Source organism: Curcuma longa, chromosome 2 (assembly GCF_044706935.1).
Source record: "Curcuma longa cultivar G26 ecotype Majalengka, Jawa Barat chromosome 2, ITB_CL_G26_1.1, whole genome shotgun sequence".
Taxonomy (NCBI): Eukaryota; Viridiplantae; Streptophyta; class Magnoliopsida; order Zingiberales; family Zingiberaceae; genus Curcuma; species Curcuma longa.
Window position 1 is genome coordinate 10,833,451 of NC_133862.1, and position 13,951 is coordinate 10,847,401.

The following is a 13,951-nucleotide window of genomic DNA, read 5'->3' on the forward strand; positions in this document are numbered from 1 at the left end:
CCATCACAATTAATGAGGCGAAGGAACAATTGAGTTATCTGTCCATCGTTGCCAGTAACTATCTTGTCACGGCCCACGTGGATGTCAGAGGGATGGCGATAATACATGAGGGGTGTGGGCTTGTCAGAAGTCATGATGGGATATACCAGGGCACTGTAGGGCGATCCGACGGTTCGGCTTGACGAGAGGTTCGAATGGCAAGGGTGGTGGGCCGGCTGGCGATCCGGCCACTTTGTAACAAAACTGACTGCCACAACCAAGCTACCAAGACGGACAACAGCTGGTGCAGCAGGCTATGACTTGGTGACTGATGCTTTCGTCACTATTCCTCCTTGGGGAAGGGCTCTAGTACCAACAGAGCTTAGGCTTGAAATTCCTTTTGGGACTTACGGCAGAATATGGACAAATGGACGATTCGGCCGATGGACAAACCGAATGGGAGAGTGATTTGGCCTCGTGCGATTCGGCAACTCCCTTGTCCTGAATCGAATGGGAAGGCCATTCGGTCGCTCATGCTGAGGGTCGAATGGGACGTCATTCAACGTCTTCCTAGAACGAGTAGAGAGAGAGCACTTGGTCAATCAAGTCTAAAGATGCCATCGACGGGCCTTTGGGTGAGACCAGAATCGGACTCAAATAGAACTAGGGGGACCCATGGATTATCCCCATAACATTATGCTAATTAAAAAAAAGATAGGCAAGTCCTACTAAAATACACCAAAACACATCCTCAAATTTACAATGAAAAGGAAGGTTAAAACATTAATAGAACCTCTCATGAGTACAAAGCATTAGTTCATCAACAATGGTTGATATAATACATGATGCATTATACCTTGTAAATTATATATAGACGCAGACCTTGGCTTGTAGGCTACCTCCTCCAAACATTGTTTTATGAACCTCTCATGAGCATCCAATGAAAATGTGTTCATCCCCAAGTCCTTCTCTAGCGCTCTTCGAACACCTTTAAGTGTCAATGTGCTGGAAGACAAACAATTTTCGCGGTAGTATAACTTCTCCATGGATCAAATAAAATGAATTGAATGAGATGATGAAACCGGGAAAGATAAACAAAATGCATGTTCATGCATCATAAGCAAAGGTTAATTATGATGAGGAGGGCAAGTGGCATGTATGTACACAGGAAAACAACTAATCAAACAAGTATAAACATAATAACACCCTGTGAAAACAAGGTGGATCATAATAAAAATGCATAAAGCTAAAACAGGAGTGACTCAAGTTAAAAATCCATATTGCGTGGTTCAGTAATGGCACAAACTCATACTGCAACTGAACAGCTATTGACAAAGGAACTAGGACAAGCACCTAACAAGAAATGCAGGTTATGTGGATATAGCTGCAAGAGCTATACTTTGGTTTGTCCTCTGTAAATGGCAGTAAGGTAGCCTAGGTCTGGTCAAAACAAAGTAAATATAACAGAAATAAAAGAAATCCGAAGAGTTAGCGTCCATGAATGATACAGTTGCATGGACTATTTCCAAGTTGTAGACCATGGTCAACAGCAGACTCCTGTTTGAACAACATCTTCTTTGAACTTGGGCAAAGTAAAGCTTCTGTTAACAATCAGCCATTAGAGGTCGTGAATAAAAGCTTCTGAGGCCTAACACACTAGAAATTATGCAATCAAATATCAATCATATCGACAGAAGAAAACAGGCAGGGCCCAGATGATGCAATACCCCATCCAGTGTGTGCAAAATGGGACACAGTGCAGAGACACAATAATTAAACGTGGTAACATGAAATTTGTGGTGGGGGAAGTTCCACAAGGGAGAACATGGAGATAAAAGATAACCAATCATAAGCATCATCAGTGAGCTGAACATGGAGGTTGGTTCATCATGTGGAGGCCTGCACATAAAGTCGATCTTGTGATAAGAGTGATCGAGTACATTAGTTATAATGCTCTACGAGATATTTCAGAGTTTGAGATAGCTTACTTGGAGAAGTAGAACATGCCAATGGCTCGCCCAAGATGCTGAATCATCATTACCGAAGTGAAGTCGTAACTGAAGACATAAGGTATAAGGTTAAAAGCAAATAGAATCATTAGAGTTCAGATAGCCAAGTATTAGCTTAGAGCATGAACTTATTAAAGAAGCTCCAGGTACCAGATCTATATAAAAAGTTGACATAGATAGTTAAGGAGGTGATCCCTGAGTGCAACAGCTAGTGTGCATTGACAACTACTATCCTGAACTATTCATCCTTAGCCTTGTTCGATCACAAGATGAACATTTCAAGTTAAGTCTTCTATGAATTTAGTATTCTGAGTGGAGCAAATTGCTGATAACTTACATTTCAAGTGTTAAGATGACATTTTTTCACGCACATAATCTCACACTGTTTTCTATTCTTTTGACTACCATGTATTATTGTGCGTTGGCAATAAAGATTGTTCAAGAAACCAAAGAATACAATGAATAAATTTTCCAAACTTTGTCACCATTCACAATTGCAGATCCGTAAACCTGAGCACATTGCTACTTGTCTGTCACCTGAAAGGCTCAAGGCTGCTTGTCCTACTGGTGATTTAATTTCTATGTTGCAATGGTTAACTGTGTCTGCAAATTCCAGCGAGAAGCAACAGATCAAAGACCTACCTTTGTGTACAAAAATGCTCTCCAGGTTTTCTTAATGCTCGGCAATAAATAAATAAGTACTGAACTTTCTGGCAGATGCTTATGGGATTCCTAAATGCCTGACCACACATGTCACATGCAGCGCAGCTGATAGGCACAAGCATTGAGTAAAAGGCTGGCTTGTTTGTACACCATTTCCACAGGCTATGACTTGCACAAAAGCATCAAACAATCAAACCTTTATATATAAATATTCAATATATGTATATAAATACAAAAGTTAAACTCGATCTGAGGTCGGTTACAGCTACCTCTGCCCAATTAGATTCTACTCCATGCTCAAATGACAGAGAAGCAAGTTAAAATACTAGTATATTTCCTGTCCACTCCCAAATTGGTCAGATCGGCAATACTGTTCTTAAAACTGGACTGTTAAGTGAACCTTTCATCAATCAACAGTAGCTAATCCATAATTCTAGGAAACAGCTTGTAAAGGAGAGGTCAACTTACTAAAGGGAAAGGAAAACACAATTTCTAAAGAAAAAAATTTCAGTTTTCTCCTAGGTATCATAATCTCGAAGAAATGTTTTCAAACCCTGACGTTGAGGTAATTTATATTATAATCAAGTTATCGTCACGTGTGAATCAAATATTTGACGAGTTCAGAGCACCTCGGCACCATCGTCCATCTTTTATCCTTATCCTCAGATACTCCCGGTTGCGTTGATGTATAAACAAAGAACTATAACAGTGTTTGGTGTCTTCCACGTGGCGTGAGGTGCATGTGCTAAGCGATCAAAATTAGCCTTTCTAAACTTTGATTTCCGTTCCCGTTAATCTACCAATGATGCACAAGGACCCGCCACTATCATGTCTCCTTTTTAACTCAAGTTAAAAGGAGAGGTAGATTTGGAGGCAGCGCTGCAAGAGGGTGGTAGATTCGTGGAATCCACAAAAATGCATTTGCTAAATTGTTAAAGCATTCAAAGCGCAATAGTAGCATTAGCAGAAAAGAGCATGCGATGTACCTGCTAACGACTGGAGGAGCGAGAGCGGCGTAATCTTCTGCCCGGCATTTCATCGAGCGACTGCAGAGCGAGATCAGGAACGTGAAAAAAAAACATCGGATCAAACAAAAGAGAGCATTTGAAGTGGAATGAGTCAAAGGCAACTTACCGGATGGAATTACCTGTATGATTTCGTCGCCCTCGCGGTGGTCACCGTCTTCCTTCCTGGTGTTTGATCGCTACCGAGTGGTGGCCCGCGAGAGTGGAGTGACGAAACCAGCAGCACGTAGAGATCGAGGAGGAGACGATGTGCATCTCGAGGAAAAACTAAAAATTTTCGAAAGAATTAACAGCGAATATTGGAGAGTGAAATTAAGAAGTAGACGACGGAGATGAGATGAAGGGAGGTGACATGGGGTGGTCCGGGCGGCCCGTAACGAATCCCGTCACGTCGTCCCGCACCACCACGCCACGATTTGTAACGGCGAATTGCGCCGGGAGAGTAACGGCGTCGAAGCAGAGCGGCGAGCAGGGCCCGCCCGTCGGGTGGTGGAGGTGAAGGTGGAGGCGGACGCGGACCGGGGTGGTCCTGACGAGCAACTCTGCGACGGCGACAGCCGGGTCTCGCCACGTGCGCAGATGCAGCGCCAGGGGTCCCCTCCTCCGCCATGCCGTAACCTCATGCTGGTCCAAACTCAATGCTCCATGGCCTCCCTGCTCCTGTTCTAAAAAAAAAACACAGAGTAAATCAAAATTTTATGCTGGAACTAATTTAATTAAAGAAGATTCCAGCTCGCTACCCATGGAGATGGACAGGTGGGAGTAGTGTTCTTGTGGATTTGCAGGGTTCTCAGCGGAGCAGACTGCGACAACTTTTTTTTTTTTTTTACAAAAATACCAGCAGAAGGTCTCGCGGTGGCGGTACGGCTGCTTTATTTTTTACCTGGTTTTGCGATCCCCTAATTTTCGCCCCGGCAAGAAAAATCACATTTTTAGCTTCGCGATTTCGCTGCTGGGGAATGATTTGGAGGAGTGCGGTGAAAATGAAAGCGGGTGGAAACGAGTAGTGGGAGAGGGAGAGGTGTCTCTTGATTAATCTCTGCTACCTTACTTCTTAGAGGTTCTGCGCGAGTTGATTCCCGAAGGCCTGGCCTTTTCTTCGCAAGCCAGCTCGTCGTGGCGCCTGCAGCCTGTCACCATGAAGCGGGAGCATCAGGAGGGCCGCCTCGGCGGGGGAGATTGGTACGGCGCGCCGGTGGAGGCGGCGGAGCAGGGAAAGGGGAAGGCGATGATGGGAGTGGGGGTGGGGGCGGAGGATGAGGACGTCGACGAGCTGCTGGCGGCGCTGGGGTACAAGGTCCGGTCGTCGGACATGGCGGACGTCGCGCAAAAGCTGGAGCAGGCGGAGATGGCCATGGGAAGCGGCGTTGCGGCCAGCGATGACGCTTTCCTTTCCCATCTTGCAGCTGACACCGTTCACTACAACCCCTCGGATATTTCGACTTGGGTGGATAATATCCTCTCCGAGCTCAACGCACCTCCTCCCCCTCTCCCGTCGCCGCCCCCGCCGCCGCGTTTCGATACCCCATCTCCCGTCGATCGGCAGAATCGATTCCTGGATCTTCCACCTTCGGTGGCTGAGCAATCCACCAGCACCACCGAGCTTCCCCTTGTTACGCGACGCACCCCGGCGGAAGTCTACGATCTCAAGCCGGTCCCTGCTCTCCCCGCCGCGCGTGCTCCAGTACGATTGGCCTATGGTTCCGATTTCCAGTTGGATGTCGCGCCGTCACCGAGGGATTCGAAGAGGATCAAGTTCTGCAACTCCCCTCCCTCGTCGTCGTCTTCGACCGCGGATGCGGCGGCCTCGGCCGCGTCCCCGCTGCCGGTGGTGGTAGTCGACACACAGGAGGTCGGGATCCGCCTCGTCCACGCTTTGTTAGCCTGCGCGGAGGCGGTGCAACAGGAAAACCTCAAGGCGTCGGACACCCTCGTAAAGCAGATCTCCGTGCTGGCCGCCTCCCAGGGCGGCGCCATGCGCAAGGTCGCCGGTTATTTCGCTGAGGCTGTCGCCCGCCGCATATACCGTCCGCTTCCTCGGGGAGGCGTGGGCTGCTCCTCTTTCGATTCCGTCGCCTTCGACGACATGTTGCACATGCATTTCTACGAGAGCTGCCCCTATCTTAAGTTCGCGCACTTCACCGCCAACCAAGCAATCCTTGAAGCCTTCGCCGGCTGCCGGCGAGTACACGTTATTGACTTCGGGATGCGGCAGGGCCTTCAGTGGCCGGCCCTTCTCCAGGCCCTTGCCCTCCGTCCCGGCGGTCCGCCTTCGTTCCGCCTCACCGGCATAGGCCCGCCGCAGCCGGACAACTCGGACGCCCTTCAGGAGGTGGGATGGAAGCTGGCGCAGCTGGCTGAAACCATCCGCGTGGACTTCCACTACCGCGGCTTCGTGGCCTCCAGCCTCGCGGATCTGGAGCCTTACATGTTGCTCGGCCAAGACACCGACGACCGCGGCGGAGCGGACAACGATGAGCCAGAGGCAGTAGCCGTGAACTCGGTGCTCGAACTACACCAACTGCTGGCGCGGCCGGGGGTGCTGGAGAAGGTGCTGAGGACGGTCCGCGCGGTGCGCCCCCGCATCGTGACGGTGGTCGAGCAGGAAGCCAACCACAACAGAGGCACGTTCCAGGAACGTTTCACCGAGGCCCTGCACTACTACTCGACCATGTTCGATTCCCTGGAGGGCGGGGCGGCAGCGGCGGACAGCGCCGGCGACCGGGACCGAGCGATGTCGGAGGTCTACCTCGGGCGGCAGATCTGCAACGTGGTGGCCTGCGAGGGAGCGGACCGAACGGAGAGGCACGAGACGCTGGACCAGTGGCGGGGAAGGATGACCGGCGCCGGCTTCGAGTCCGTCCCCATCGGCTCCAACGCCTTCAAGCAGGCGAGCATGCTGCTCGCCCTCTTCGCCGGCGGAGACGGTTACAGGGTGGAAGAAAAGGAGGGCTGCCTCACCCTCGGCTGGCACACCCGCCCGCTGATCGCCGCCTCCGCCTGGCGGGTCGCCGCCGATCCCCTATCCGCCCGCGGACCATGAAGCTGCAGCGCGATCTCCCTCAGCCGTCGGATTTCCATCGCTCGACCCCACCTTCTCTCCGTGGGCCGTCTTTTCTGCTTCCCTCCTTTATGTTTAAAAAAAAAATCCCTTTTTTCCCTCTCTCTTTACCTCCTCTCTCAAGTGTTTATCCACGTAGCGTAATTATAATAATCCCTGATTTGCCAAATGAATAATTCCTGCTAAATCTTTTTTTTTCTCAGAGCAATAATTACTACGAAAAAGAAAAGATTGAGATTAGTGGCATCAACCTGATCGATCGCACGTAGGTGTCAGGAATGAGACGGTGGGGCCTGCGAGGGAACACGCTGGGCCCACGCTCCACTGCCAGTTGGGATTGATCCTGTGAACAGAAAGAATGCTGCAGCCAGCCGAAGCCTGAAATCCACCCACTAGAATGAAATTTCGAAAAATAAAAAAGAGAAAGACTCTAATAATAGAGGAATCACAGGAGAGTTATCTCTTTACCAATCGAAATATCAAAAGCAAAATATGCCCACGCAAGTGGACCAGTTTCTGGAGGTCAACAATTAAAGGGAGGAGCAGCTGCACCTGCTCTTATTGCAATTTGTACATCAATTATTTGGCAATGATAACTCAAGCTAAACTTAAACAGGAACAGTGAAGTTTATACCCATCTCATGAGTTGGAATGGGACAGCAGCAGTTGGTTGGTGCCCCTCCCCAGCCAAGCCGTATTAAGTTAGCAAGGAATGACCTGAGCTTCAAAGCAGTGTCGCAATCTGTTCAGCAGCTGCAATCATCTACAGGATTGTCTATTCAAATTGAACAAAACATTTGTTGTTAGATCATTCAAATAATATAGAAGCATGATCTACAAACTGTAGGATCTATCATTATCTTTTAAAGCCACAGGGAGAAAGGTGGTTTCACATCAGCAGTTTAGCATAAACTCTCCGCTCCAGGAAGAGTACAATTTCCAGACTTTATACATCAAACAAGAACAAATATCATCGTTAGCAACAAGAAGTAACTCAAACCTCAGTAGTGTAGTTGTGAAAAATGCAGAGCCGCATTCCAATAGCTATTTAGGAAGCTATTATCCTAGTATACAGACAAAAGTACATATAGTACAGAAAGTAACGACAGATAAAGAAAACAAATACATTAGAACATAAACTAGATGAGATCAATGTAATTTTAAAATTGCAACATTCCAAGTAGATCTCAGGAAAGCATAAACAAGTTGGGGGAACTGCAATCACATTACTGAAGAACATGGACTGGCAACCAAATTAGCCCTCTTCGCCAAACTCCTTTGTGAATCTCTCATGGACTTCTAGGTCAGCTTTGCTGACGGTTGGCCTCTGCCTTGCCAGTACTTTATCGAAGTCTGTCCGTGTGATTGGAGGTGGAAGGATCTGGTTGCACACACAAGTTAGTACTATGGAGTGCAAGATAGAAGAAAATGGAACGAGTGATCAAAATGACACTGAAACAAAGTTGTCCATGCACCTTATCAGCGAGACCCTTAGCAGCAAGGTCCTGCAATGTGATCTGAATAGCACCAGGATGTCTCGGTCCACATGGCAACCACATACCCTCGCTGGTCTTGTAGAAATGCATTGCATCCTGTGCTTTTCGAACTGGTTCGAAAAGCACATCCTTAACCTATTAGTCAAAAGCATGCAGAAGGAACACAATCAGCCATCTCTGGCCACTAAAGACCTATGGATTCATTTTCCTTGATGTTAAAAATTCATAGTTCACTTACACAAACAGCAATATCTGAACCAGAAAAGCCATCTGTGCGGTGGGCTAAGTCCTCAAAATCACTTTCGCTTAAATTGTGAGGGGTATCTCCTAGGTGTACCTAAGATAAAAAGCATGGAGTGCTACTGAGATCCATGGCTAATATGGCAGAGAACAAGATTATTTCATCAATTTTCTACTCATAGTCAATACCTTAAACATATGTTGCCTAGCTTTAACATCAGGAAGAGGAATATAAATTCGCTTATCGAAACGTCGACGGATTGCCTGTGGTTGCAATTGAGCGAAGAAAATAGAAGATGAAAGTGGTTAGAACCTTCAGAAGGTGAATAGCACCAACAATGAATTAAAGATCTCAAAGACAATAATTACCTGATCCAGAGCATAGGGTGTGTTAGTGGCAGCAAGAACAAGAACTTTTTGATCATTGTTTCCCACACCCTGCAAAAATTCATATAATCCAATGGGGAAAAACACTACAGTCGCATATATGTGAAGCTACTGTTGTATGCTACAAATTGGTGTTCTACTGTCAAAAATCCAGCTTTATGGAGCTAGAGTATAATACTAACCAAAATCATGATATCAACCAAGAAATGGTGCATAACTGGCCCCTGAAGGACCAGTTCCTCAATCTAGTCCCATATATTAGTTTCAACTTTCAAGTGTCTATTTCTCCCTCAAATCAAAAGGAAAGAAACAAAAAAAAAAAAAAAGATCATGCCTACTACCTTGCTACTTGTGAACCATCAGGCAACCACAACAATTAAACTCAATCTTGAGTACCGGACATATAGCAAGAAACACTAATTCAATTCATGATCTTAGCAAAACAAAGGTCATAAGCCTGATTGGCTTAAGGTGAAAAATACCAGCACAACCATGGTGAAACTTCACTTCCAGCATACATACGAAACACCAATCTTATCTCTCTATATATAAGGAGAATGTGAAATCTTCTTCCAAATTTGCATGTGGAAGTTCTTGCCACACACCAACGTTCTCAGTTATAACTATGTTAACAAATTATCCAGATCCCATGTAAGTAGTAGTTTGATAAGTGCATTTCCACTCTCTCCCCAGAAGCTTGCATTATATATCAGCATTAACATTATATCTCATTTGATAAGCTATAAAAAAAATTGCCTAACTCCCATAGAATTGACCCACTTCCACCAAGAGTATGTTTTCATAATGTTTTGTTGGAGTTCAATGTACACATTTTTCAGTACCTAGAAATCAAAATCCATTGATACTAATTTATTTTACAATATTCTTTTAATTGTAGGTTTCTTTAAAGAATATTCTGCCTTAAGTTAAAGCATCTATAGAAGAAAGCCGAGTTATGATTTATTACTTTTTTTTTTCTTTTTGCCTGTTAAATTATTAGATATCAAATATTTTTATATTTCAGTATTTAATATGTTCTATTTTTTATTTATGATTAATAATTTAGATCCATTTAAGCATGATGTTATGTTATTCTATGTCCATCTAAAAGTTGAAGATTTTGTATGTGCACAGAAATAATTATGTATTTACCTGCATCTGCACAAGAAGTTCGGTCTTGATTCTCCTAGAAGCTTCACTTTCATTTCCCTCTCCACGTTGGCCACACAAAGAATCAATTTCATCGATAAAGATTATGGAAGGTGCATTGTCGCGAGCCATTTGGAAAAGATTGGCAACTAGCTTTTCACTTTCACCCATCCACTTTGATACTAAGTCTGATGATGATATACTGCAATGGTTTAATTAATTTCAGAACATCGATGTACTGCTCAGATTCTACTTTTGTTTAGTCATTTAGGTACATAAACCAGCAATTTCAATTGCAACAATCATATTTTATACAGAGTGCCATCACAGAAAAGTTAAACAAGGGATCCTCAGACCAAGAAGTTAAAAGTTCTTCAAATTAGTTTAGCCTCATTATGATGCTCTAACAGATTGTGATTTAAGCATCTTTACCTAACACTCGAGTAATGCAGCCATAGACGTAAGAGAATTATTCTACCAAATATTAGTAAACCAACCAACTTCTACTATCCAGAAAACCAATCATCAAAGGGATCAACAAACAAATCAAGAGAATCAAACCTACTCAAATCATACTAAGAGTGATCTATGTAAGAGGTTAGCTAAATGAAGATCGATGGCAATAAGTTTCCTGATCTGCAGAGAGGCATCCAATATAGCCAAAAGGGTGATTCTATCCAGGAGGCCAATGGAACTTTCCATTCTCTACAAAAACAAAAACAAAACAAATGGAACTTCCCATATCTAGTTATTATGAAGAGCAAGGATAAATCATGCTGCCAAAATTCATGGAATCAGTCAACAACCAAGGAAAAGGAAACACAAAAATTGATGAAGCAAATAGAGATATTGTGGAGTAGCTATGATTTAAACATGAGTCCATAAGATAATCAATGCAACTCAGTTCAGCTGACATCCAAACTTGCTCCATGAGCCACTCCACATCACTGAGAGAAGCAGGAAGGTTATTAAACACATGGATCATGGATAGAAAGAAGGGGTTTTCCTCAGGTTAGGCACACATCAGAACACCAAAGTTGAATTCCAGAGCTTTTCCTTGGGCTTCATAATATGTTATGCCTTTGGATAGGGAGAAACTGTGATACTAAAGTTCATCTCAATATGGGAGCAGACAATAACTTTCTTAGCATATAGAGTATCTTGGTGTTGGAGAAATCTGGAACAAACCAAGCTCAGTAGCAAAATGATTTCCTAACAAACAGGCATACATCAAATTGTAGACATTGGCAAAACACTGACAACAAACTGACTATTAAGCATCCACCATAGCCAAGTTGTTAAAATAAATCAAATTATAGATCAATAAGTCCCAAAAATTACATTCTCAGTATATAAAATAAATCGTACAAGACATGTAAACAATGTACTCAGTTTGTTCAATCGAAAAGGTTCAGACCATAGAACAGATTCGCAATGAGGGATGCATTCCAGAAAACCTCTAAACAATGAGCAACCAATTACAACAAATTTTTAAAGGAAAAAAGAAAAGAAATAAAAAAGTATCTTAGATCATAGGAATATACCAAGAACTAACAGCTACAATATAATTTTACTCCCTCTCTTATAATTGTTTAATGACAGTTTTTGTGGACAGAAAATAACCTAAAGAAAGTTGATTCTGCCTCTGTAGCAACGGCCTTTGCCAAATATGACTTTCCAGTTCCAGGTGGACCATATAAAAGAAATGCCCTCCATGGTCTTCGCTTACCTACAGTTTTCAAGCGGTAATATACTGATTGAAAAATTCACAATTAAAAAAGCCAAAGGATGGCATCGAATAAACTAGAACTGATTAACTATTTTACAAGTCAAACCAACTTAAATGTATGTCCTCATAAAAAAAAAACTCAAAAAAACACTAACAATTTGCACCAAAATAACTAGATAACATGGAAAATGAATCATTCTATCCCATGGTCAATTTGGTATATTAATCATGTTGGGAAATGACACCAGTTAAACTGCACCAGTAGGAGCTACCCACGTTAAAAAATAAATGAATAAATAAATATCCTAAATTCACTGAAGTATATTGTTCAATATTGATAAATGTCGACCAAGAAAAGATCGTGAATTTTAGCCTTGTTGGTTTAACTATTTTTAAGGAACAGTGTGGTATTTGGCACAACTGTGCTGCCAAAGATGCAGAAATTATGTAATTCTTCAAAAATAATCTCATTTCATATATGCAAAGTCTAAAGTTAGCAAAGATGAATCTGGATGAGCATCAGAATGTTCTCCCACCACTGAATTTTATGCAAGGCAAAAGCAGCTTTTTTTAAGTGTGTGTATGTTTTTCAGGTGAAGTAATTCTTAAATATCACTAGACCTTTTTATTACATGATTAATCCTTATTAATTTACATTGTCTCAGACAAACAGAGGGCAATGATGTGAAATTTACAAACCGGGAAACATCTAGTTTTAGAAAGAAATAAAAGTTCTTGCCATTCCTGCATTTATTTTGTATCTTAAATCCTAAAAACAGGTGAGGATCTCACTTTTCGCAATTATAGTCTTTATCATTAAAAATGATTCTACATGCATCCTTGTCTACTCTTAAATTCGTCCAGTCCAACCCACTAAGAACTAGCTCTTCCTATTCTCACATCCATCATCCATGTTACGGTGGAGAGTATCATCAGAAGCTACATCGAAGTCATTTTTCTACGTAATTCTCACAATTAGCTCAAAACGTCTACTAGGGATGCATAAATATTACTTACTGACAGTTCCTTTGTTTCAATGCCTATATGCAATCCTTGACCCAATTAGCCCAAGCAGATGTTTGACAAACAAAAGGGCCTGACAAGCGAGGGCAAATCAACAATTCCAAAGTTCTCCCTAACTAACAATCCATAAATTTTCAAGACTAGTGATTCTGGTACGTATAGAAAATCAGCTAGATAAGATTCGAACAACAAAGTTACTGGGAAAAACACACCAGTGAAGAACTGAGGGAACTTGACGGGCAAGATCACGGCCTCCTGCAAGGCCTGCTTGGCGCTCTCGAGCCCCGCGACATCGTTCCACTTCACGTTGGGCTTCTCGGTTATGATCGCGGATGTGAGCCCTGCCCTGAGCTTCGCCTGATCGGCGTCCTCGCCGCCGCCTTCTCCATCCTTGGGCTTGGTTTTTGGTCTGGCAGCAACGGCGGCGTCCCCGTTGGCGGCGGGACCAGAGCCGCCGCCATCGTCGAGCACAGCGCGGATCTCCTCCGCTCGGCGGAGGTACTCGGTGAACTTCTGGGTGATAGCCTCCTTGATTTTTGGGTTCTTCTCGTACTTGAGGTGGGTGCGGAAGTACTCAAGGGCGTTCATGTAGAGGGGGAAGGCCTTGACGTAGTTCCCGGCGTTATCCTCCTGCACCGCCTGCTTCACGTACTCAATCGCCTGCTCCTTGAAGTTGCTATACATCGCAGCGACGATCTCGATCGGATAAAATGGAAGAAGAAATCTGAAGAACCCTAGAGTTGGACTCCAATCCTCGAAAAAAAGTTGAGCCGATCGCCAATAAATAGGAAACGAATCGATATGGGAATTCGCAGAGAAATCTTGATCATCAAGAATGCATCGAGGATCACACTCAACCTTCAGATTGTTCGATCGCCGAAGCCTTCGACGACTACCCGAAAAGAAGCCTGATAGCGGAAGAAAAGGCCAGATTTTACAGTCACGACTTACGTCACACTAATGGATTGCGCGTTCCAGTGGGGTCTTTTAAGTCTTATCCAAACGGAGGGCCTATCAACCACGACTTGACTTACGAGTTTCCCCTAAACGGAAGTTGGGCCTTTTGGGCCAATGCGGCCCAAATCAAGCCGAGCTGAGGCTGACCCATTGGAAACAGGTAGATTTTGGTATGGACAATGAGGGTATTATTGTCATTTAACGAAACCCTAAATAGGGTTTCCATTTAGCCT

The 13,951-nt window shown here is 44.1% G+C and overlaps 3 protein-coding genes across 3 annotated transcripts; 1 reads left to right on the top strand and 2 right to left on the bottom strand.

The window, feature by feature from the left end:
* Positions 1 to 1,237: 1,237 nt before the first annotated feature.
* LOC141820784 (uncharacterized) lies at positions 1,238 to 3,948 on the bottom strand. Its single transcript, XM_074708140.1, has 4 exons — positions 3,799 to 3,948; positions 3,638 to 3,697; positions 1,968 to 2,036; positions 1,238 to 1,878 (listed from the first exon to the last, which is right to left on the bottom strand). The coding sequence occupies exons 2-4, from the start codon at positions 3,688 to 3,690 to the stop codon at positions 1,662 to 1,664; spliced, it is 339 nt and encodes a 112-aa protein (XP_074564241.1). The 5' UTR covers positions 3,691 to 3,697; positions 3,799 to 3,948; the 3' UTR covers positions 1,238 to 1,661.
* A 576-nt stretch (positions 3,949 to 4,524) lies between these two features.
* On the top strand, positions 4,525 to 6,914 carry LOC141820773 (DELLA protein SLN1-like). The gene has a single exon (XM_074708128.1). The coding sequence runs from the start codon at positions 4,815 to 4,817 to the stop codon at positions 6,717 to 6,719; it is 1,905 nt and encodes a 634-aa protein (XP_074564229.1). The 5' UTR covers positions 4,525 to 4,814; the 3' UTR covers positions 6,720 to 6,914.
* An 833-nt stretch (positions 6,915 to 7,747) lies between these two features.
* On the bottom strand, positions 7,748 to 13,673 carry LOC141821801 (protein SUPPRESSOR OF K(+) TRANSPORT GROWTH DEFECT 1-like). The gene is made up of 8 exons (XM_074709172.1): positions 12,974 to 13,673; positions 11,633 to 11,738; positions 10,013 to 10,211; positions 8,843 to 8,911; positions 8,663 to 8,737; positions 8,472 to 8,570; positions 8,213 to 8,368; positions 7,748 to 8,118 (listed from the first exon to the last, which is right to left on the bottom strand). Exons 1-8 carry the CDS (start codon positions 13,443 to 13,445, stop codon positions 7,993 to 7,995), a joined length of 1,302 nt encoding a protein of 433 aa, XP_074565273.1. The 5' UTR covers positions 13,446 to 13,673; the 3' UTR covers positions 7,748 to 7,992.
* Positions 13,674 to 13,951: the final 278 nt, after the last annotated feature.